The 25,694-nt window shown below is 42.5% G+C and overlaps 2 protein-coding genes across 2 annotated transcripts in view; one reads left to right on the top strand and one right to left on the bottom strand.

Annotated features, from left to right (window-relative positions):
* Positions 1-25,694, bottom strand: part of CORIN (corin, serine peptidase) — a 319,432-nt gene that overhangs the window by 273,474 nt on the left and 20,264 nt on the right. The gene's annotated exons all lie outside the window — the stretch shown is intronic.
* Positions 11,473-24,300, top strand: LOC140910789 (uncharacterized). The gene is made up of 3 exons (XM_073342634.1): positions 11,473-12,107; positions 12,695-12,766; positions 24,026-24,300. The coding sequence occupies exons 1-3, from the start codon at positions 11,525-11,527 to the stop codon at positions 24,298-24,300; spliced, it is 930 nt and encodes a 309-aa protein (XP_073198735.1). The 5' UTR covers positions 11,473-11,524.

The raw sequence follows: 25,694 nt of genomic DNA, 5'->3' as shown, positions 1-25,694 counted from the left end.
GGCTGGGATGATTTAGTCGGGGATAGGTCCTGCTTTGAGCAGGGGGTTGGACTAGATGACCTCCTGAGGTCCCTTCCAACCCTGATATTCTATGATTCATTCCCCCTTCTGAGAAAAGGGTGAGAAGGCTGGGGGATGGGCTGAATCCTAGCAGTGAGGATGAAGGGGGCTGACCCTGAATATTGGTTATTTGACAGGGAGACCATTTAACGCTGCACTGGACCCAAATAAATGCCTGGTTTTGTTTTGGTGTCTCTCCCCACACTACAGCTAATAAAGTTGCAGCCTTCCACTTTAAAAATTCATCACTTTGCCTGCGTTTATTTCTCCTGCATGTCCTGATCAAAGTTATGTTGTTTAACTATTGCTGACCTGATGGACAGGGTGTTGTAGCAAGAAGTAGTACTGTAAATGCCTCCTGTAGCATGAGAGTACATAAACTTCCCTGTATAAATAAGACAGATATAGACTCGTAATGACAATACCAAAGAGTCATAAAAAGTTGATCCAATGAGGGTTTCTTTCAATTAAGTTATGGGCTCACTGGTAGTCTGAAAACTTAACCTTCATTTTGTGCGGTAATAAAAATCATTTTTCTTTAACCTAATCAGTTTCCATATCAAAACAGGTGTCAGCTGTGAATATATAGCATGCTTAAAACATCAAACTGCAGGCTAAAACATTCTCTCCTACTGAACTGCTATTAACTGCTACTTAGCTAAGCTCCATTCTTCCTGTATTGATTGCTATAAAGAAAATAAAACTTGCAATAAGCATGAGCTAATTTTAATTCAGTCTACAAGAAAAACCTAGTCTGATGATAGCCAAAACACTCCTTTAATCCCCACTGTCCACAGCGCAGCTGGCTCTCTCAAGTGAGAAAGGCTCATTCTGTCCCATTCTGCTACTTTGCCTGCATCTGATCTCAGCCCACTGTGAACAAAATGTGGGGGACAATGCACAAGATACATACAGAATGGGGGACATCAAAAAAATCAAAATGCTGTGGGAGTCATTCCTTCAGTTGAAATATTTTTCCCGTAAACTCAGTTTCAAAATTCTTTATTTCTGATGTAAACAATTTTCAACAAATGTGTTTGTCACAGAGGTAACTTTGGGACTATGATGAGGGACATTTGAGTGATACAGTGTTCACTATGTGTTAGAGCAGGGTTCGGCAACTACAGCCTGCTGGCCAAATCCAACCCGCCAGCCATTTTAATCTAGCCCTTGAGCTCCCACTGGGGAGTGGGGTCTGGGGCTTGCCCCACTCCAGCGCTCCAGCCAGGGAGCAAGATTGGGGACCACTCCATGGGTTAGAACATATGTTCAACTTAGCCATCAATTTTCCATGCCTTTGTCACCTCAAGATTACATAACTGCAATGTACACTACACAGGGCTACACCTTTAATCAACTCAGAAATGTAAAATAGTTCAGAAGGCAGTAACTTGCTTGTTAAGTAGTTTCCCACCACCAGCACGTAACAAGAGTGCTCTGTGATATGCACAGGCAGCCTGTGGATCACCAAATTGAGCTCAGAGTGTTAATATTGACCTATAAAGTCCTAACTGGCTTGGGATCTTCCTGTTTAAGGGACAGGCCCTCTCCCCATGCCATACTGCTACACCTGTTGTGAGAAGAGGCAATCAAACTGGAGCTCCCTCCTTTTAAAAGGGAGGTAACTGCTGGTATGCTATTCTTTGTGGGACCTTAGACTTTGGAATTAACTCCAACTGCACACCACCCCACACTTTGGTCAGGGAACAGTGTAGGAGCATCGCTTTTCCCAGGTTGTTATTGAGGAAGAAGTGAGCTGACGGCTGGGAAGTGCTCACTGAGGCTGGAGTCTGTGAATCATAGAATCATAGAATATCAGCGTTGGAAGGGACCCCAGAAGGTCATCTAGTCCAACCCCCTGCTCGAAGCAGGACCAATTCCCAGTTAAATCATCCCAGCCAGGGCTTTGTCAAGCCTGACCTTAAAAACCTCTAAGGAAGGAGATTCTACCACCTCCCTAGGTAACGCATTCCAGTGTTTCACCACCCTCTTAGTGAAAAAGTTTTTCCTAATATCCAATCTAAACCTCCCCCACTGCAACTTGAGACCATTACTCCTCGTTCTGTCATCTGCTACCATTGAGAACAGTCTAGAGCCATCCTCTTTGGAACCCCCTTTCAGGTAGTTGAAAGCAGCTATCAAATCCCCCCTCATTCTTCTCTTCTGCAGGCTAAACAATCCCAGCTCCCTCAGCCTCTCCTCATAACTCATGTGTTCCAGACCCCTAATCATTTTTGTTGCCCTTCGCTGGACTCTCTCCAATTTATCCACATCCTTCTTGAAGTGTGGGGCCCAAAACTGGACACAGTACTCCAGATGAGGCCTCACCAATGTCGAATAGAGGGGAACGATCACGTCCCTCGATCTGCTCGCTATGCCCCTACTTATACATCCCAAAATGCCATTGGCCTTCTTGGCAACAAGGGCACACTGCTGACTCATATCCAGCTTCTCGTCCACTGTCACCCCTAGGTCCTTTTCCGCAGAACTGCTGCCTAGCCATTCGGTCCCTAGTCTGTAGCTGTGCATTGGGTTCTTCCGTCCTAAGTGCAGGACCCTGCACTTATCCTTATTGAACTGTGGCTATAGTCTGTTTCTTTTCATTACCTTCTGGTTTGGAGAGAGGCTGCTGTATTTCTGTATGTTTAATATATGGTAAGTGCCTTCTTAGAGCTTTAGGTAAGTACCTATTTTATGTTTACAAAAACCTAAAAAAACCCCAAATATACTGCATGTATGCCAAGGCTTGGTTTAGAAATCAGAAAGTTATTAAAATTCAAACTACAGGCCTCAAATCTGACCTGAAGCTAAGCTAAACTCAGCACAGCTCAGGATGAAATAGGGCAAAGGGCTGGGAGGAGGATGGCTATTTGCCCTGTTTTTAGTTTCCTTGGTTTCTGGGTATCCAGCAGAGCACTGGTTTAATCTGGTCTCCAATGTAGATAAAGCCAGAACAGCTTTATGCCACCCACCCTTACAGCTCTCAGTGTAGAGAGGTAGTAGGGGAGAGGTGCTACATTCCTCAGGAAGGCTGCTGCAGTTAATTATAAATTAGAGCAGCCCTCCTGAGGAATGCAGCACCTCTCCCCCTATCATTGCTCTACACTGAGAGCTGTGAGGGTGGATGGCATAGAACTGTTCTGCCAATTCCCTGCCCCCTGGGAAACCCCCTTTTCCAGGAGTAATATCTCTGCACTGGTTCCACTATTTTAACTGCTCCTTTTCAACAATGAGTTGGTAGCGTAGTATAGCCATAGTGCAAGACAGAATCATAGAAATGTATGGCTGGAAGGGACCTTGAGAGGTCTAATCCAGCCCCCTGTGCTAAGGCAGGACCAAGTAAACCTAGACCATCCCTTACAGGTGTTTATCCCACTTCTTCCTCAAAACCTCCAATGATAGGGATTCCATAACCTCCCTTGGAAGTCTATTACAGTGTTTAACTACGCTCATAATTTGGCAGTTTTTACTGATATCTAACCTAAATCTCCCTTGCTGCAGATTAAGCTGATTCCTTCTTGTCCTACTTTCAATGGACATAGAGAACAACTGATCGCTGTCCTCTTTGATCAGGCCCCTCCTCAGCCTTCTTTTAGAGACTAAAAATACCCAGTTTTTTACCCTTTCCTCATAGATCACGTTTTCTAAACCTTTTATCATTTTTGCTGCTTTCCTCTGGATTTTCTCCAATTTGTCCACATCTTTCTTAAAGTGTGCAGCCCAAAAGAGGATACAATACTCCACCTGAGGCCTCACTAGTGCTGGATAGAACAATTACCTCCCATGTCTTACATACAACACTCCTGTTAATACACCTCAGAATTATATTAACTTTTTGCAACTGCATCAAATTGTTTGGCTCATATTCAATTTGTTACCCACTATAATCCCAGATCTTTTTTCTGCGGTACTATTGCCTAGCCAGGTTTTCCTCATTTTGTAGTAGTGCATTTGATTTTTCCTTCCTAAGTGCAGAGCTTTGTACTTGTCTTTATTGAATTTCATCTTGTTTATGTCAGGCCAATTCTCCAATTTATCAATGTCATTTTAAATCCTAATCTGTCCTCCAAAGTGCTTGCAACTCCTCCCAGCTTGGTGTCATCCACACATTTTATAAGCATCCTTTCCACTCCATTATGCAAGTCATGAATGAATATGTTGAAAAGCACTGGACCCAAGACAGACCCCTGTGGGACCCCACTAGATACATCCTCCCAGTTTGACAGTGAACCATTTAACAATCTTTCAATTAGTTATGCACTCACCTTAGTTCATCTACATTTCTTTAGTTTGCTTGTGAGAATGTCATGTGGGACTGCGTCAAAAGACTTACTAAAATAAGAATATATCACGTCTACTACTCTTCTTCCCCCCTCCTCCCCGCATCCATCCACTAGGCCAGTAACCCTGTCAAAGAAGAAAATTAGGTTGATTTGGCATGATTTGTTCTCGACAAATCCACGTTGACTATTACTTATTGCCTTATTATCTTCTAGGTGCTTACAAACTGATTGTTTAATAATTTGTTTCAGTATCTTTCCAGGTAACAAGGTTAGGCTAACTGGTTTATAATCCCATAGTATAGGCTAGAATTAGAATCACTATACCTAGTTATATATCTCAGTGTGGCAGTCTCCATGGTAAATAGCGCCAGGTTGTACTAATGACTATCATGATCTCCATACGTTTTATACTGTGAGCCAGGCATATCTCCTAATTTCCATAAAATCCAATTACTCAGCCCTTTCCAAAATTTATAATGGAGAAGGAAGAAAGAGGACATTTATCAGAGAACTTGGGAATTGGTTTTCCTCTCAAGGGAAGCACTGCTGAACACCTTTTATCACAAAGTGCAATGATTTGTTAAGTATGATTTCCTCAACACTGTACAATGCACGTGTGTCATGGAATCAGTAAATTGTAGGAGTCAGAGTAACTTGCAGTTAGACAGATAGCCATGGATGCTTCAAAAGTCTTACAACCTGATCTTGCTGAATTTTCAACACAATTTTGGCCTACAAAGTACTTGAATTGGTGATAAACTAACTCAAATTCTAGGCTCTTTCCTTGTCTGTAACAGCTGCAGGTAAAGGTGTAAAAACAACGAGGAGTCCTGGTGGCACCTTAGAGAGGCCTCATTAGTGCTACAAAAAGTAATTTTCCCTCTGTTGATATTCACCCCTTCTTGTCAACTGTTGGGAATGGGCTACATCCACCCTAATTGAATTGGCCTCGTTAGCACTGACTCCCCACTTGGTAAGGCAACTCCCATCTTTTCATGTGCTGTATATTTATACCTGTTTACTGTATTTTCCACTCCATGCATCTAATGAAGTGGGTTATATACCACGAAAGCTTATGCCCAAATAAATTTGTTAGTCTCTAAGGTGCCACAAAGACTCATTGTTTTTGCGGATACAGACTAACACGGCTTACCCCTCTGAAAGGTAAAGGTGTGTGACCTTGTTGTATATTTGCACCAAACCTAGCACAATGATGTCCTGGACCATGATTAGGGGTCTTAGGCACTACAGTAACACTAATAGTAAGAAGATGATGGTGATAAGATTAAGCTTTAACATCAAGATATCATCCTATTCACCTATTCATTATCCTATTCATTTTGAGCACCTATCCTGGTGCTCAAAATGGCTGCAGTTTTGTACCTCTGACAGGACTCACTACTGATTGGCCAGGAGCCTCCAGCTTCTAACTCAGGGTGTTACTCCTGGGGGAATTCTGTGCCACTATGCAGTGCAGAATTTGTGTAAAATTAATGTTTCGCATAGAATTTCCTTTTTCCCTTGCTGAAATGAGCTGCAGAGCTGCTGGCTACCACTAGAGGTTGCTGGACCTGGCCAAGCCCAGTTCCCTAATTTGTAAATTAGGAAGAGGGGGAGGAGGAACTGGAGGGTTCCCAGCAGCTGCAGTTCCTGGCATGCTCCGAAGGAAGGAGGTGGTGTGCTGGAAACTCCATACAAGCCTGGGACCTAGCAACGGGCTCTCTCTCTCCCTCTGGATCCCTGGGCTCTGCGGGGATAGGGGGTGCGGGTGTCTGGACTAGGGGGTGCCCTATGGCTGGGCTCTGGGGATAGGGGTGCGGGTGTCTGACCCCCCAGATAGGCTCTGAGGAAGAGGGGGCAGAGAAACAAGAACTAGGGTTGTAGGGGTTTCTTTAACTCTCTACTCCTGGAGGAATTTTTTTGTTACCTGTATTGTTACAGATATAGTTGCTGACAGGTATTTTGAAATACATTTACCAAAATAATTGAAACTAGCATGATTATATAGTATTAGTTTGACAAATAAAATATGCAGATTTTTTCAGAATTTTAAAATATTGTGTGCAGAATTTTTTGGTGCCGAATTCCCCCAGGAGTAGGGTGTATGTGTGTTCATGCAAGAATGTCTTCCCTTAATGAAGCCTTCCATACCAGCTTCAGAACAGCTCCTGAGCATGGTGAACAATTTCCTGCACTCAGTCTAGTGTGCTGAAATAGCAACTATTTGTTTGCAGTCACTGCCACCTTGCCTGGGAGTGTTTCCATATCAACTCAGAGCAAGTTGGAAGAGTAGCTATAATTACAGCAAGAAGGTTTTTGGCTGAACACCAGGAAATAAGAAACAGAAAAGGGGGTCACATATACATCACCAGGAGATTTCTTGTTTAGATGTCAATTTTTTTCTTTCCTCTTGATCAATCCAGCAGTCTACCGTACAACTAGTTACCGCCCACATATTAATGGCTTTGATCAAATTCTTCAAGTTGTTTTGTCCTTAGAGTGGTTTTTATTAACCTGTAATAGTCTTTCTTTGACTTATGTTGAACTCAAACAGTTCCCTGATTCCAAGGTACTTGTAGGGGCCATGCTGAGAGATCTTGGATAGTATCTTCATTAACTTGTATGTTATCTGATTGTACAAGTTTGCCCCTCTTCTGACGCACATTTAGTCAAGCCAACTAGTAGCTTTATATCTTCACTAAACTTTTCTACATGTCATCAATCTCTGTATCTCCTTTTGTGGCTGTCCATGTAGTTTCAGATCATCCACGTACAACAATTGGTTAACTGGTTGTTGCTCTTTGCTGATCTGCAATTTATATTCTTGAACATCCATGTCAGCAGCAGCATTGCTATCCTGAAAAGCGTTGGTGATAAGGAATCCTCTTGAAAGATTTTCTTTTTCAATTTGGATCTCATCAGAGTCCCTTCCAGATAGAGTCAAGTAGGAAGGTGGGAAACTACAGCATGAGTCCACCCGATTTAGCCTTAGTCAATTTTCTCCTTTATTTATACATTTTCAGACTGAATTGTTGTCACTTATATTTTCTGGTTATAAACATATGACATACAATAAGACAGATAAGATGGAACAGGTAGGGGCCCAAATTACCAAGTTCTGGGGTACTGGGAAGCTCTCCAAGATGGTTGTCTCAGTCTCTGGACTGGGTCCTCCAACTTGGGCCTTCGTTCACTTTTCCTTTTTATACATTAATTTATCCTTCTATATCATCTAACATTTCATGTACCCGGCAGTACATTTACTCAGTCTTTCATAATTTGATGTTGTTACAAGTCCTTAACATTATATCAACGATACTTTTACCATTTAACATACATTGTCATAAACCATTAACATTTAACTAACAAAACGTAACACTTCTTTTCTACCATTCAGCTGTTTTCTTCATATTTTAATATCTTTGTTCAGTATACCTGTAACATCCTAAATTATTCATTAACATAACCTTTATTTTTCTTATTTGAATAGGAAAGTTATGCAGAACAACATGCCCTAACATCAGCATATGCTTAACTTTTTCAAGCGACTTTTTGCTCTATGTTGAGCACCATGTTTGTAAATCACATACAAGCCTTGTTAGCAATTTTGCCTGTTGCATTTTGAGGGACTTTATTCACTTTAGGGACTTGTCAAGGTTCCTCCCCCATTCTGAACTCTAGGGTACAGATGTGGGGACCTGCATGAAAAACCTCCTAAGCTTATCTTTACCAGCTTAGGTCAAAACTTCCCCAAGGTACAAAATATTCCACCCGTCGTCCTTGGATTGGCCGCTACCACCACCAAACTAATACTGGTTACTGGGGAAGAGCTGTTTGGACGCGTCTTTCCCCCCAAAATACTTCCCAAAACCTTGCACCCCACTTCCTGGACAAGGTTTGGTAAAAAGCCTCACCAATTTGCCTAGGTGACTACAGACCCAGACCCTGGGATCTTAAGAACAATGAACAATCCTCCCAACACTTGCACCCCCCCTTTCCTGGGAAATGTTGGATAAAAAGCCTCACCAATTTGCATAGGTGACCACAGACCCAAACCCTTGGATCTGAGAACAATGAAAAAGCATTCAGTTTTTTACAAGAAGACTTTTAATAAAAATAGAAGTAAATAGAAATAAAGAAATCCCCCCTGTAAAATCAGGATGGTAGATCTCTTACAGGGTAATTAGATTCAAAAACATAGAGAACCCCTCTAGGCAAAACCTTAAGTTACAAAAAAGATACACAGACAGAAGTAGTTATTCTATTCAGCACAATTCTTTTCTCAGCCATTTAAAGAAATCATAATCTAACACATACCTAGCTAGATTACTTACTAAAAGTTCTAAGACTCCATTCCTGGTCTATCCCCGGCAGAAAACCAGCATATAGACAGACACACAGACCCTTTGTTTCTCTCCCTCCTCCCAGCTTTTGAAAGTATCTTGTCTCCTCATTGGTCATTTTGGTCAGGTGCCAGCGAGGTTACCTTTAGCTTCTTAACCCTTTACAGGTGAGAGGAGCTTTCCCCTGGCCAGGAGGGATTTCAAAGGGGTTTACCCTTCCCTTTATATTTATGACAGGCCTAGATGTTTATTTTTTCCCCAACAGAATGTTCCTGTTGTTAACCATAGATCGCTGCAGAAAGGAAACGATCTTTGGATGAATCTTGTGCATTTTCAGTGTCTTGATGATCCACGAATGTCATATGCTTTTTGGTAGTTTATCCACACTATCTCTAAATTTTTCATTTTGTTTTGTATCTTCTGTGATTCTCTTGTAAAGCTTGATGTGATCTTTTGTCCCTTGAATGTTTACCTTTTTGCTCAGGAAGCAGCATTCCATGCGAGCTAGCACTATCTGGATCTCCTTTGCCAAAATTGCTGTTAGAAGTTTCCACATAGTTGGTAAACACATGATTGGCCTGTAATTCATAGGATCACTGTGTCCTTCTTTCTGTTTTTGCATGAGGATGATTCTCCCTGTCACTATCCATCCTGGGCATCTGTTCTTCAAACATTTATTAAGTTATTCAAATAAACAATCATGGAGAGTTGTTAGGTGTTTCAGCCAGAATCCATGCACCCCAGCTGTCTGGGTGCTTTCCAATTTTTCATTCCTCTCAGTACCTCATCTATTTATTTCTTTGATATTCCTGCATCGTCTTCTATTGTGTGATTTTTTAATTTCTCACATTTTTAATCCAGCCCTTTGTCTGATTATGTTGTACATTCTCATACCAGATTTCCTTCCAGTAGCTTCCACATTACTTACTAGCTTTCTATTTTTTCCGATTTTCCTATTCCGCTTTTAATGCCCATCAGATCAAAGAATCTCTTAGGGTCTCTCATGAAGAGTCTGTTCTCTGTCTGATACTGAACGCTTTGTGATGAATATCTTTCAAGTCTATGACTAAGTGTGATCCCTTTCTGTTTACATTGTTCCTTCACAACACTCGCATCCCTTTCATTCAGCTGATATTTCATCTCCAGGGTTGTTCGCTTCTGTCTTCTCTTCAAATGATGTTTCAGCTCTTCAAGGAGAAGACAAAGCTTACAGGGTAACCCAAATTGAATCTGTGGGTTGGATCACAATACAGTTTCTTTGCAGGAGTCAGTGAGATTGAGACTAAGAAAACACCATGAAGGAAGACTTGTACACTGGAGGCCAAATGTCTTCATGAGGTGTATTATATCTTTGAACCAAAGACAGTGTGTGAGCCTAACAACTACAGTAATTTACAGTTTTTCTTAAAGTTGTGTCTGTGCTCAATTGTGTGGATGCTGAAACAATTGGTTATGTAATACAACTAAATGCTTTATTTAATTGTCAAAATATCCAGGGTGAGCTTATGTGAAACCAGAAGGTCTCAGATTGTTAGAAGTCCCAACCCCTGTATTTATTTTGGAAGGTATTTTAATATATATATTATATATATAATTAGGGCTTAGACCACAGGTTATATTCTTCATTTTAAAGGGAAATAACACATCTGTAGTTAGTGATGTTAGTCTAGCTAGGGTACATTGAAACTGCTGTGCTGTAACACTTTATCTTTGGAGCGTTATTCAGTAAAAAGAAATTTTGAAACTACTAAATGTGTGTGTGTGCGCACGTGCATAACTGTCTTATAAGAAAGACTGGTACTGGATTTATAAGAAGGGAAAGAAAGTGAATCCTATTATAATTTCCACTTAGTATTTAGAGGCTTCCCATAGAAAATCCAGTCTCTTGCAAAAATATGAATTCATGATCTGTGAAAATACTTTAAGTCAGATAGAGGAGTTCTGTAGCACAGAATTGGTAAGTAAGTTTACTTACCTCCCCTCTCTGTATGTTACTTATAGAATAATGAATATTAATCAAGACGTGAACAAGATTTGACAATCTGAAAAGGTCTGCTATCTGTGGAGGAAACAACTGACAATGAAGAATATAATATCAAAATATACGAGGAGTCAACCAGAGTAAAAGATCATCTGGTTGTAGTAACAATCAATGGTTGAGCATACATCCCAGTCCAAGAAAGGAGAAAGCAAATCACCAAAGAAAGACTTGAAAGACTTATGCAGAAATCAGTGCACAGACAGTGGTGGAGAGAGATCAAATGCATTCATGATTGAAGATTAACAAACTCATGGCTTGTAGAAAGATACCTCAAAAAAAGAGAGACAGAAAGCCTCATTATGAGTGCACAAGAGCAGTTCTTCAGGCTTAACTACTGTTGAAACACAATTGACCAACAGAACTGTTCCCCAAACTGCAGAATGTGTTTTGAAAAGGAAGAGATGATGGAGCATGTGTCGAGTGCCTACAGGAGCTTGGCTGAGCCCTGGTCTACACTAGGACTTTAGGTCAAATTTAGCAGCATTAAATTGATGTAAACCTGAACCCGTCCACACGATGAAGCCCTTTATTTCGACTTAAAGGGCTCTTAAAATCGATTTCCTTACTCCCCCCCGACAAGTGGATTAGCGCTTAAATCGGCCTTGCCGGCTCGAATTTGGGGTACTGTGGACACAATTCGACGGTATTGGCCTCCGGGAGCTATCCCAGAGTGCTCCATTGTGACCGCTCTGGACAGCACTCTCAACTCAGATGCACTGGCCAGGTAGACAGGAAAAGAACCGCGAACTTTTGAATCTCATTTCCTGTTTGGCCAGCGTGGCAAGCTGCAGGTGACCATGCAGAGCTCATCAGCACAGGTGACCATGATGGAGTCCCAGAATCGCAAAAGAGCTCCAGCATGGACCAAACGGGAGGTACGGAATCTGATCGCTGTTTGGGGAGAGGAATCCGTGCTATCAGAACTCTGTTCCAGTTTTCGAAATGCCAAAACCTTTGTCAAAATCTCCCAGGGCATGAAGGACAGAGGCCATAACAGGGACCCGAAGCAGTGCCGCGTGAAACTGAAGGAGCTGAGGCAAGCCTACCAGAAAACCAGAGAGGCGAACAGCCGCTCCGGGTCAGAACCCCAAACATGCCACTTCTATGATGAGCTGCATGCCATTTTAGGGGGTTCAGCCACCACTGCCCCAGCCGTGTTGTTTGACTCCTTCAATGGAGATGGAGGCAATACGGAAGCAGGTTTTGGGGACGAAGAAGATGATGATGATGATGAGGTTGTAGATAGCTCACAGCAAGCAAGTGGAGAAACCGGTTTTCCCGACAGCCAGGAACTGTTTCTCACCCTGGACCTGGAGCCAGTACCCCCCGAACCCACCCAAGGCTGCCTCCTGGACCCAGCAGGTGGAGAAGGGACCTCTGGTGAGTGTACCTTTTAAAATACTATACATGGTTTAAAAGCAAGCATGTGAAAGGATTACTTTGCCCTGGCATTCGCGGCTCTCCTGGATGTACTCCCAAAGCCTTTGCAAAAGGTTTCTGGGGAGGGCAGCCTTACTGCGTCCTTCATGGTAGGACACTTTACCACTCCAGGCCAGTAACACGTACTCGGGAATCATTGTACAACAAAGCATTGCAGTGTATGTTTGCTGGCGTTCAAACAACATCCGTTCTTTATCTCTCTGTGTTATCCTCAGGAGAGTGAGATATAATTCATGGTCACCAGGTTGAAATAGAGTGCTTTTCTTCACGGGACACTCAGAGGAGCCCACTCCTGCTGGGCTGTTTGCCTGTGGCTAAACAGAAATGTTCCCCGCTGTTAGCCACAGGGAGGGGGGAAGGTTGAGGGGGTAGCTACGCGGTGGGGGGAGGCAAAATGCAACCTTGTAACGAAAGCACATGTACTATGTATGTAATGTTAACAGCAAGGTTTACCCTGAAAGAGTGTAACCACTGTTTTATAAAATGTGTCTTTTTAAATACCGCTGTCCCTTTTTTTTCTCCACCAGCTGCATGTGTTTCAATGATCACAGGATCTTCTCCTTCCCAGAGGCTAGTGAAGCTTAGAAAGAAAAAAAAATGTTCTAAAAATGCACTAGCGATGAAATGTTCTCCGAGTTCATGCTGTCCTCCCACACTGACAGAGCACAGACGAATGCGTGGAGGCAAATAATGTCAGAGTGCAGGAAAGCACAAAATGACCGGGAGGAGAGGTGGTGGGCTGAAGAGTGTAAGTGGCGGGCTGAAGACAGGGTTGAAGCTCAAAGGTGGCGGCAGCGTGATGAGAGGAGGCAGGATTCAATGCTGAGGCTGCTGGAGGACCAAACCAGTATGCTCCAGTGTGTGGTTGAGCTGCAGCAAAGGCAGCTGGAGCACAGACTGCCACTACAGCCCCTGTGTAACCAACCGCCCTCCTCCCCAAGTTCCATAGCCTCCACACCCAGACGCCCAAGAGCGGTGGGGGGGCCTCCGGCCAACCAGCCACTCCACCACAGAGGATTGCCCAAAAAAAGAAGGCTGTCATTCAATAAATTTTAAAGTTGTAAACTTTTAAAGTGCTGTGTGGCATTTTCCTTCCCTCCTCCACCACCCCTCCTGGGCTACCTTGGTAGTCATCCCCCTATTTGTGTGATGAATGAATAAAGAATGCATGAATGTGAAGCAACAATGACTTTATTGCCTCTGCAAGCGGTGATTGAAGGGAGGAGGGGCGGGTGGTTAGCTTACAGGGAAGTAGAGTGAACCAAGGGGCGGAGGGTTTCATCAAGGAGAAACAAACAGAACTTTCACACCGTAGCCTGGCCAGTCATGAAACCGGTTTTCAAAGCTTCTCTGATGCGTACCGCGGCCTCCTGTGCTCTTCTAACCGCCCTGGTGTCTGGCTGCCAGGCGATTTGCCTCAACCTCCCACCCCGCCATAAACGTCTCCCCCTTACTCTCACAGATATTGTGGAGCACACAGCAAGCAGTAATAACAGTGGGAATATTGGTTTCGCTGAGGTCTAAGCTAGTCAGTAAACTGCGCCAGCGCGCCTTTAAACGTCCAAATGCACATTCTACCACCATTCTGCACTTGCTCAGCCTGTAGTTGAACAGCTCCTGACTACTGTCCAGGCTGCCTGTGTACGGCTTCATGAGCCACGGCATTAAGGGGTAGGCTGGGTCCCCAAGGATACATATAGGCATTTCAACAACCCCAACAGTTATTTTCTGGTCTGGGAATAAAGTCCCTTCCTGCAGCTTTTGAAACAGACCAGAGTTCCTGAAGATGCGAGCGTCATGTACCTTTCCCGGCCATCCCACGTTGATGTTGGTGAAACGTCCCTTGTGATCCACCAGAGCTTGCAGCACTATCGAAAAGTACCCCTTGCGGTTTATGTACTCGGCGGCTTGGTGCTCCGGTGCCAAAATAGGGATATGGGTTCCGTCTATGGCCCCACCACAGTTAGGGAATCCCATTGCAGCAAAGCCATCCACTATGACCTGCACATTTCCCAGGGTCACTACCCTTGATATCAGCAGATCTTTGATTGCGTGAGCTACTTGCATAACAGCAGCCCCCACAGTAGATTTGCCCACTCCAAATTGATTCCCAACTGACCGGTAGCTGTCTGGCGTTGCAAGCTTCCACAGGGCTATCGCCACTCGCTTCTCAACTGTGAGGGCTGCTCTCATCTTGGTATTCATGCACCTCAGGGCAGGGGAAAGCAAGTCACAAAGTTCCATGAAAGTGCCCTTACACATGCGAAAGTTATGCAGCCACTGGGAATCGTCCTAGACCTGCAACACTATGCGGTCCCACCAGTCTGTGCTTGTTTCCCGAGCCCAGAATCGGCGTTCCACAGCATGAACCTGCCCCATTAGCACCATGATGCATGCATTGGCAGGGCCCATGCTTTCAGAGAAATCTGTGTCCATGTCCTGATCACTCACGTGACCGCGCTGACGTCGCCTCCTCGCCCGGTATCGCTTTGCTAGGTTCTGGTGCTGCATATACTGCGGGATAATGTGTGTGGTGTTTAATGTGCTCCTAATTGCCAAAGTGAGCTGAGCGGCCTCCATGCTTGCCTTGGTATGGCGTCCGCACAGAAAAAAGGCGCGGAATGATTGTCTGCTGTTGCTCTGACGGAGGGAGTGGCGACTGACAACACGGCTTACAGGGTTGGCTTCAGGGAGCTAAAATCAACAAAGGGGGTGTCTTTACATCAAGGAGTATTTCAGGCAGGACTTCATGGAGGGTTCCAATAAGAAATGGTGCACCTAAGTTATTGTTCTTATTGGAACAAGGAGGTTAGCCTGGCCTCTGATTGATAATGGCTAGATTTACCTCGCTGCACCTTCTCTGTGAGTGACTGCAGTGTGACCTAGAGGAATGAGTCCCCTAGACGGGGGAGGAGGCAAATGAGTACAAAACAAATCTGGTCTATTTCTTGTTTTGATCCACTCCATCTATCTTTTACATCTTTGGCTGGCAGCAGACGGTGCAGAAGGACTGCATGCCATCCACATCTCATGGCTGCTCCGCAGAAGATGGTACAGTACGACTGCTAGCCATCCTCATCTCTTGCCTGCCCGGCAGAAGATGGTACAATACGACTGCTAGCCATCCTCATCTCTTGCCTGCCCGGCAGAAGATGGTACAATACGACTGCTAGCCATCCGTATCACCTGCCTGCTCACCATAAGACGGTTCAATAGGACTGACTGCTGGACTAAAGAGAATGACCTGGTCAAGTCACTCCAAATTTAGTCCCTGCGCCCATGTCTGCCCAGGCGCTCCCAGCCGACATGGCCAGGAGCACCTCGGACACGACGAGGATGGCTACCAGTCGTATTGCACCATCTGCTGCCAAGTAGGTTGCTGCTACTGTGTAGCAATGCTGTACCACGTCTGCCAGCACCCAGGAGACATAGGGTGACGGTTACCTGAGTGGGCTCCATGCTTGCCGTGGTATGGCGTCTGCACAGGTAACTCAGGAAAAAAGGCGCGAAACGATTGTTTGCCCTTGCTTTCACGGAGGGAGGGAGGGAACGGGGGCCTGACAATATGCACCCAGAACCACCCACGACAATGTTTTAGCCCCATCAGAGTGCTCCATTGTGACTGCTCTGGACAGCACTCTCAGATGCACGATTGTTTGCCGTTGTTCTGATGCAGGGAGGGGCGACTGAGGACACAGCTTACAGAAGATGGTACAGTACGACTGCTAGCAATCCGTATCGCCTGCCTGCTCACCATAAGACGGTTCAATAGGACTGACTGCAGGACTAAAGAGAATGACCTGGTCAAGTCACTCCAAATTTAGTCCCTGCACCCATGTCTGCCCAGGCGCTCCCAGACGACGTGGCCAGGAGCACCTCGGACACGACGAGGACGGCTACCAGTCGTACTGTACCGTCTGCTGCCACAAGGCAAGGGGTTGCTGCTGCTGTGTAGCAATGCCGTACCGCGTCTGCCAGCACCCAGAAGACATAGGGTGACAGTTACCTGAGCGGGCTCCATGCTTGCCGTGGTATGGCATCTGCACAGGTAACTCAGGAAAAAAGGCGCGAAACGATTGCCTGCCCTTGCTTTCATGGAGGGAGGGAGGGAACGGGGGCCTGACGATATGTACCCAGAACCACCCGCAACAATGTTTTAGCCCCATCAGGCATTGGGATCTCAACCCAGAATTCCAATGGGCAGCGGAGACTGCGGGAACTGTGGGATAGCTATCCACAGTGCAATGCTCCGGAAGTCGACTCTAGCCTCGGTACTGTGGAAGCACTCCGCCGAGTTAATGCACTTAATGCACTTAGAGCATTTTCTGTGGGGACACACACACTCGAATATATAAAACCGATTTCTAAAAAAACGACTTCTATAAATTCGACCTTATTCCGTAGTGTAGACATACCCTGAGAGAAAATATATGAACAGACACAATGAGGGCACCAAGCGTCTGAACTGGAGCCTCTGTGGGAAGTATGGATTTAAACAAACCATACAGTATTATGACCTCAGAATTGAAAGTGCTATAGAACATGAAGAGGCTAAGATTTTATGAGATCTTCAAATCATCAGGGCCTGATGAAATCCATCCTAGAATATTGAAGGAGCTCACTGAAGAGATATCTGAACCATTAGCAATTATCTTTGAAAAGTCATGGAAGACTGGAAAAGGGCAAATATAGTGTCCATCTCCATAAAGGGAAATAAAGACAACCTGGGGGATTACAGACCAGTCAGCTTAACTTTTGTACCCAGAATGATAATGGAGCAAATAATTAAGAAATCAATTTATAAACACCTAGAAGATAATAAAGTGACAAATAATAGTCAGCATGGATTTCTCAAGAACAAATCGTGTCAAACCAACCTGATAGCTTTCTTTGACTGGGTAACAAGCCTTGTGGATAGGGGGGAACTGGTAGTGTGGAATATCTTGACTTTAGTAAGGCTTTTGATACGGTCTCCCATGACCTTCTCATAAACAAACTATGGAAATACAACCTAGATGGAGCTACTATAAGGTGGGTGCATAACTGGTTAGAAAGTCATTCCCAGAGAGTAGTTATCAGGTTCTTTACAGGTTCACAGTCATGCTGGAAGGACATAACAGGTGGGGTCCCGCAGGGATCAGTTCTGGGTCCGGTTCTGTTCAATATATTCATCAATGATTTAGATAATGGCATAGAAATTACACTTATAAAGTTTGCAGGCGATACCACGCTGGGAGGGGTTGCAAGCGCTTTGGAGGATAGGATTAAAATTCAAAATGATCTGGACAAACTGGAGAAATGGTCTGAAGTAAACAGGATGAAATTCAATAAGGACAAATGCAAAGTACTCCACCTAGGAAGGAACAATCAGTTGCACACATACAAAATGGGAAATGACTGCCTAGGAAGGAGTACTGCGGAAAGGGATCTGGGGATCATAGTGGATAACAAGCTAAATGTGAGTCAACAGTGTAACCCTGTTGCAAAAAAAGCAAACATCATTCTGGGATGTATCAGCAGGAGTGTTGTAAGCAAGACATGAGAAGTAATTCTTCCACTCTACTCCTCGCTGATTAGGCCTCAACTGGAGTATTGTGTCCAGTTCTGGGGGCCACATTTCAGGAAAGATGTGGACAAATTGGAGAAAGTCATGAGAAGAGCAACAAAAATGATTAAAGGTCTAGAAAACAGAGTGGATAAAAATAAAAAAACACAGATTTTTTTTTAAATCAGATGTTTTTGATAAAATGCTTTTTGAGGAAAAAACCTTTCTAAAGATAGTTTTTTAATTAAGATACATTATAGCTCAAAGATATCTCACCATGGAATAGGGATTATAAATTCTAATTCTATAATCTGAGACAATATATTCATATAACGTTTAAGAAAAGTTTTGTAAATGAGTTCCAATAGTTCATGGATTAAGGACCCAATTTGATGGGGTTCCAGGGGCTTCTGTATAGATTTAGATTAATCTTTCTATTTACCCAATGGGACTCAGTGCTCAGTCTAGAAGATACCATCAGAGATGCTTAGTTTTGCAGTTCTCAAACTGTTGATTTGTGTCTTCAAAGATAAAATGCTTGTTAACAGCAAAAATGTTTTTAAATAAGAGATAGAGATGAGAAATAACAGACTTCAACCCTATTGTCCCTCTGCAAATTTGTGTACACAGAGTCAATCCCTTACCTCTCTCTAAAAGTGCAAAGTTTCAAAAAGTTCAATGAATAGAAGATTGTTGGGGGCGGAATAGAACTGGACAAGGAGAAGAAGTCTGGAGATGAATGTAAGAAGGGAGGGACAGGCAGCAGAAACAAAAGTGAAACTGTTTGAGCAGCGTATTCCAGAATTCTTGAGGTCTTTGAGTGTAGCCTTCATTGATTTGAGATCTACCATACCCTTCTCTCACTAGAAGGGAAAACCTATAATGGCAGCAGGCTGTAAAAGAGACCCAGTTTGGGAATATTTTAGTGAAGTTTCTCTTCCTATGGGTAAGACAGGCATGTGTGCAAAATGCAAACAGTACAACAAAGAAATACAAGGCCTGGTTTCCCAAACGAAACAACATCATGAGCAGTGTTCCTTCTCAGGAGGAACCTGTGTTGAAGATGATGAAAGAACATGTCTGAACATGCAGGAACTTTTTTATTTCATACTTCTTTCTTAAGGGCTGCCTGTCTTCCTTCTGGACTATTCTTGAATTCTCTCATGTTTGAGCAAAAAATATAGTTGTTACTCTGTGGTACTATCATTTTAGATGCAGTTGTGATTAAAAAATAAATAGCTGAAATAGGCAGTGTGACACGGTTAGTCACAGAGACCCCCTTGGGACTGTCATCTGATGTGCTGAAATTATCTCTGAGCCTGTTTTCCCTGCCAGCTTGGGACTTCCAGAACCCTGTCTTGTTGAGCCAGACCCGCTAGCCTGCTGCAACACAGACATAGGGTCTGGTCCACGCCCCCAAAGCAGCAGCCTTAACTGAAAACAGCTCACCAGGTCACCTGTCTCCAGCACCCAGACACCCAGTTCTCAATGGGATCCAAACCCCAAATAAATCTGTTTTACTCTGTATAAAACTTATACAATGTAAATTCATAAATTGTCCGCCCTCTGTAGCACTGATAGAGAGATATGCACAGCTGTTTGCTCCCCCAGGTATTAATAACTTACTCTGGGTTTATTAATAAACAAAAGTGATTTTATTAAGTATCAAAAGTAGAATTTAAGTGGTTTCAAGTAATAACAGACAGAATAAAGTAAGTCACCAAGCAAAATAAAGCAAAAACACACAAGTCTAAGCCTAATACATTAAGAAACTGATTATCGGTAATATCTCATCCTCAGAGATATTCCAATAAGCTTCTTTCACAGACTGGACTCCTTCCTAGTCTGGGCTCAATCCCTTCCTCTGGTACAGTCCTTATTAGTTCCAGCAGACATCTCAGTTGGTAAGCAGGGGTTTTCTCATGACTGGCAGCCTCTTTTGTCCTGCTCCACCCCTTTTTATAGCTTTGGCAATAGGCAGGAATCTTTTGTCTGTGCTTGTCCCCACCCCCACTGCATCAATGAAAAAGCACAAGGATTAAGATGGATTCCTGTATCATGTGACATGATCACATGTCACCTAGTCTCCTGGGTCGGCCCACACGTACACAGGAAAGTTTGCAGGTAAATAACTATTTGCAACCAATTGTCCTAGTCAACGGGACCGGACCCATCAAGATTCTAAACCACCATTAATGGCCCATACTTTGCATAATTACAATAGGACCTCAGAGTTATACTTCATATTTCTAGCTTCAGATACAAGAATGATACATGCATACAAATTGGAGGAATATATTCAGTAATTTATAACCTTTGTTATGACACCTTACAAGAGACCTTTTCCATAAAGCATATTCCAGTTCATCACAGTCAAACTCAAAAGCATATTTCCATAAAACATATGGAGTGCAACGTCACAGGCAGATTTTCCTTTTACAATTTCACCTTTAAAGTAGTACTGAGTGTCAGCGAATGCAATGAATAACACTAAATGAGCACTGACTTATTTTGTTTCGGGGAATCCATCCTCAACATACAGGATTCTGAAGACTATCGATCTTCAAGATCACCATCATTTCCTATAGTTTCAGAGTTATCTGCCAGCGATAGTGTTTCAGTAATATCAAGTATGTAACATGGCCACAGTATATCACCTGTAGCAAAAAGAAAAAAAATCTCCATCATCCCAAAACAACCACAGATAACTTTGTGATAAGAGCCAGCAGATTACAAAAAGAGGTAATTGATGAAAAAATTGCCCGGATTGTTTATGCAAGAAACTCTCCTTTCCATATGATTGAGAACCCACATTTCATTAACATGGTTCAGTCATTAAGACCAGGATACAGTCCACCCAGCAGAGCAGATGTTGCAGGCAAATTGCTGGATAAAGTGTATGAAAGAGAAAATGTGCAGTGTGCAAAAGGTCTAGAGGGTGAAATTGTTAACCTGAGTCTTGATAGGTGGAGCAATGTCCATAATGATCCTGTTGTATGTGCTTGTGTGACAACAGAAGAAGGGAATGTCTTCCTTACAGAAACAACTGATCCATCAGGAAATGCACACACAGCAGAATACTTACAAGAAACAGAAGTAAAAGCTAGAACAAACTGTGAAAAAAATTCAAATGTCTAGTACACAGCTTGGTCACAGACAATGCTGCAAATGTATCCAAGATGAGAAGAAATTATATAGAAGAGAGTCCCAAGCTAATAACATGCGGCTGCCGTGCTCATTTGATGCACCTCCTAGCCAAAGACTTCAGTGTTCCAGAAATAAAGACTAATGTTGAAATTGCAAAATACTTCCGTAACAACCACTTTGCAGCAGCTGCTCTGAAAAAAGTGGGAGGAACCAAGCTAACTCTCCCACAAGACATGCAATGGAACTCAGTAGTGGACTGTTTTGAGCACTATATCAAGAACTGGCCTAATCTGATGACAGTTTGTGAACAAAATTGTGAAAAAATAGATGGTACTGTCACAGCCAAAGTTCTCAACATTGGGCTTAAGAGAAATGTTGAACACATGCTGAGTACCCTGAAGCTTATTTCTGTAGCCTTGAACAAAATGCAGGGAGATAGCTGTTTTCTTGCTGACACTGCTGAAATTTGGAAGGAACTGAGTGAGATCTTAAAAAGAGAAATATGCAATGACAGAGTTAAATTACAAGCATTAAAAAAAATGAATGGGACAAGCATATCTTCAGCTCATTGTCATGCAAATATTCTCAATACTCGATACGAGGGTCAAACCTTAACTGCTCAAGAAGAGGAGTTGGCTATGACATGGACATCCAGCAATCATCCCTCCATAATGCCAACTATAATAAACTTCAGAGCTAAGAGTGAACCATTCAAGAAACATATGTTTGCTGATGATGTTCTAAAGCAAGGCACACCAGTGAATGGGTGGAAGTCACTTAAGCACTTGGATTCAGAGACTGTTGAAATGATAAGCTCACTTTTAACAGCAGTAGCTTCATCTGCCAGGATGACCCAACACTCTCACAAGTCTTGGGAGACAGGCCAGTCCTTGCCTACAGACAGCCCCGCAACCTGAAGCAAATACTCACCAACAACCACATACCACACAACAGAACCACTAACCCAGGAACTTATCCTTGCAACAAAGCCCGTTGCCAATTGTGCCCACATATCTATTCAGGGGACACCATCACAGGGCCTAATAACATCAGCCACACTATCAGAGGCTCGTTCACCTGCACATCCACCAATGTGATCTATGCCATCATGTGCCAGCAATGCCCCTCTGCCATGTACATTGGTCAAACTGGACAGTCTCTACGTAAAAGAATAAATGGACACAAATCAGATGTCAAGAATTATAACATTCATAAACCAGTCGGAGAACACTTCAATCTCTCTGGTCACGCAATCACAGACATGAAGGTCGCTATCTTAAAACAAAAAAACTTCAAATCCAGACTCCAGCGAGAAACTGCTGAATTGGAATTCATTTGCAAATTGGATACTATTAATTTAGGCTTAAATAGAGACTGGGAGTGGCTAAGTCATTATGCAAGGTAGCCTGTTTCCTCTTGTTTTTTCCTACCCCCCCCCCCCCCCCAGATGTTCTGGTTTAACTTGGATTTAAACCTGGAGAATGGTCAGTTTAGATGAGCTATTACCAGCAGGAGAGTGAGTTTGTGTGTGTATGGGGGTGGGGGGGATGTGAGAAAACCTTGATCTATGCAGGAAATAGCCCGACTTGATTATGTAAAGAGTTGTCACTTTGGATGGGCTAGCACCAGCAGGAGAGTGAATTTGTGTGGGGGGTGGAGGGTGAGAAAACCTGGATTTGTGCTGGAAATGGCCCACCTGTTGATCACTTTAGATAAGCTATTACCAGCAGGACAGTGGGGTGGGAGGAGGTATTGTTTCATGATTTCTGTGTGTATATAAAGTCTGCTGCAGTTTCCACGGTAAACATCTGATGAAGTGAGCTGTAGCTCACGAAAGCTCATGCTCAAATAAATTGGTTAGTCTCTAAGGTGCCACAAGTACTCCTTTTCTTTTTGCGAATACAGACTAACACGGCTGTTCCTCTGAAACCTGTAGAAAGAATATTTTCTTCCTTTGGACTAATTCGTTCGAAATTGAGAAATTGTTTGGAATCTGAAAAAGCAGGAAAGCTTGTTTTTCTTTTCCAGATTATGAACAGGAAAATGAAGGTGAACACAACTGAGTTAGCTGCAGAAGCCAATATTTTAAGTTTCTCATGTTGACTTGGCTGACATAGTCTATTTAATTTTTGTTGTTTTTTTGTTTTTGTTTCGTTCTTTTAATATTTCATTTAGCTATTTTACTAAAACACTTTTTTAACAAATACAAACCTGATTTTAAAAAACTTGAATGTTTAACTAAATTCAAAAATTCATATGCTTGTTTTGTTAAAATAATATATATTTGCTGTTGAAGAAAAAATCCAGACTACATAACATTGTTGTTTTAGTTAAATAAAACAATTTAAATGTCTGTCTGTTGATGTTCTCCTCCTAATACAGCATGGCAAGAAAATCCTCCAAAGATTTATGATTAACCTGTTGAATTGGAGATACTTCACCTCCCAATGACTTCATAAATATCTGCTTCAGTTACCTTTGGAAAATGAAATAATCAATCATTCATTTTCTGATATAGTGTAAAACTAATCTGAAAAGTTTTCAAAATAAATCACTTAAAAATGTATAGTGTGAACCTTCTAAAAATGAAATAAACATCTATCTCTGAGCTGTGAAGATTATGTATTAAGGTTATAACAACCAACAAGAATGCACTTTTATGTAGAAATCCATGATTAAATTGAGTCTTCCTGACTAGTGATCTAAATCATGGTTTAAATCAAATCCATCCTGCTAGAAAATATGACCTGTGAGGGAAGATTGAAAAAACTGGGTTTGTTTAGTCTGGAGAAGAGAACACTGAGAGGGGACATAACAACAGTTTTCAAGTACATACAAGGTTGTTACAAGGAGGAGGGAGAAAAATTGTTCTTCTTAACTTCAGAGGTTAGGACAAGAAGCAATGGGCTTAAATTGCAGCAAGGGCAGTTTAGGTTGGACATTAGGAAAAATTTCCTAACTGTCAGAGTGGTTGAGCACTGCAATAAATTGCCTAGGGAGGTGGTGGAATCTCCATCATTGGGGATTTTTAAGAACAGGTTGGACAAACACCTGTCAGGGGTGGTCTAGATAATTCTTAGTCCTGTCTTGAGTGCAGGGGACTGGACTAGATGACTTCTCGAGGTCCCTTCCAGTTCTATGTTTCTAACTGTCACAGACTGAACAGTGCAGGCAAATGGGCCGGACATAGTTGTTGTAGAAACAAAGACAAACAAGACCATGTTAATTGATATTGCCATACCAGCAGACAGAAACATCAAAAAGCAACAAGAAGAGAAGATAGTGAAGTATGAAGAACGGTGCTATGAAGTGGAATGGCTGTGGAAAACTAGAACAAAGATCATCCCTATGGGTATGAAAGAGCAGCTCAAGAACACATTAGGCATGCAACACAACACGATCAGTGACTTCCAGAAAACAGTGCTCTTAAGCACTGTGTGAATTTTAAGACGAGTCAAAGGAGAATGTGAGCACCTAAAATGCTGGAGTTCTGCAGAGGTTTAACTAAAGTCCTGACTACCCAAATCTTTGGAGTCCATTTGTGATCAGGATTTATTGGTGACTCAAGGGAATATATTTTAGACAGTAGTTTTCCCCTTTTTATGCTTAAAGATCTTGAATGTTCTGAAGGTTAAAAAGGGGGGAAAAAATCTCCATGATGTAATACTGAGAGATAAAAAAGATTTGGCTAGATAGGATGGGAGACCTCCAAGGATAAAATGAAAAGAGGAGCCTGTAGAAATTTTTTATGCACCAGATTATAGCTATTATTTTATCTCTTTGAAGCTCTTCCAATATTTCTGCTCCTTGGGAATTTGATGAGCAGAAGCAGGTGGCAGAGCTATTAACACAAGAAAACAGAGGCTGCAGGCAAAAAAAAGTAGCAGAGATTTCTTAACACTCCCCACTTGAAGCAGGCAAGAGACAGATTAGCAGAGACCCTCCTCCACTTTGTGCAGCTAGGACAATTTGAAGTGGAAGAAGAGACAGCAAGTTGCCTTCTGCCCTTAGGATTACAGCTTTAAACATATTAGACACCAGCTAGCTATATGAATACAATAATTTAAGGGAAATCAAACATCTCAAAGGAGAGATGGGTTGAACATTTGTCAGGAAGGGTAGGTGGAAGACTGTACGAAGAGGAAGAAATCATCTTTGGGGCATTTGTCCCTTAATGCTTTGTGGGTTTTTTTAAGAAGACGAAATAAGAAAACTATGTAAGTACTAGTCCCTCTGCCATAAAATTTCGTTAATGCAAAATTAAAATTTAGGATTCAAGTATGACTTTTCTGACTTGATATATTAGCTTTGCACTACTGATTTTTCTTTAGAGGGAATTATGAGACATTGTTCTATGGGGATGGGATGGGCAGTAGCAACATCTGCTGTCTAAAAGGAAGGCTCTTATTTAGCGTCAAAGTGATAGTTTTACTAACTCAGGGTAGTAGAATCCCTATTACATTTAGGCCTCTTCCCAGAGACGAACATGGAAGCATACAATGACACGTATGTTGCTAACTCATTAACTGTAAAACTGAGATAGGTGAATAATTCACTTTTCATTAGGATTCCATGATCCTCCATTCAGAAATATTTAGACCTTGATCATTTTGCTTCAGTAGAAGCGGAAGAAAGAAAGGAAAGGAAAATTTTTAAACTATAAAGATACCTTGACAAAAGTAATTAAGAGAGATGACTAGCAAGCAAATCTATTTTCTGTTTCATGAGTCAGGTAATAATGAGCTGCTAAACGAAGCTCAAGGTTAAATGGGTTAATAATGCACTTATGTTCTTGTAATTTTTTTTAATTGACACTTTGATATTATATCAAAGTC

The sequence above is a fragment of the Lepidochelys kempii genome, chromosome 4 (assembly GCF_965140265.1).
Source record: "Lepidochelys kempii isolate rLepKem1 chromosome 4, rLepKem1.hap2, whole genome shotgun sequence".
Taxonomy (NCBI): Eukaryota; Metazoa; Chordata; order Testudines; family Cheloniidae; genus Lepidochelys; species Lepidochelys kempii.
Note: the sequence above shows the minus strand (reverse complement) of the source record. Positions and strands in the feature narration are given on the sequence as shown.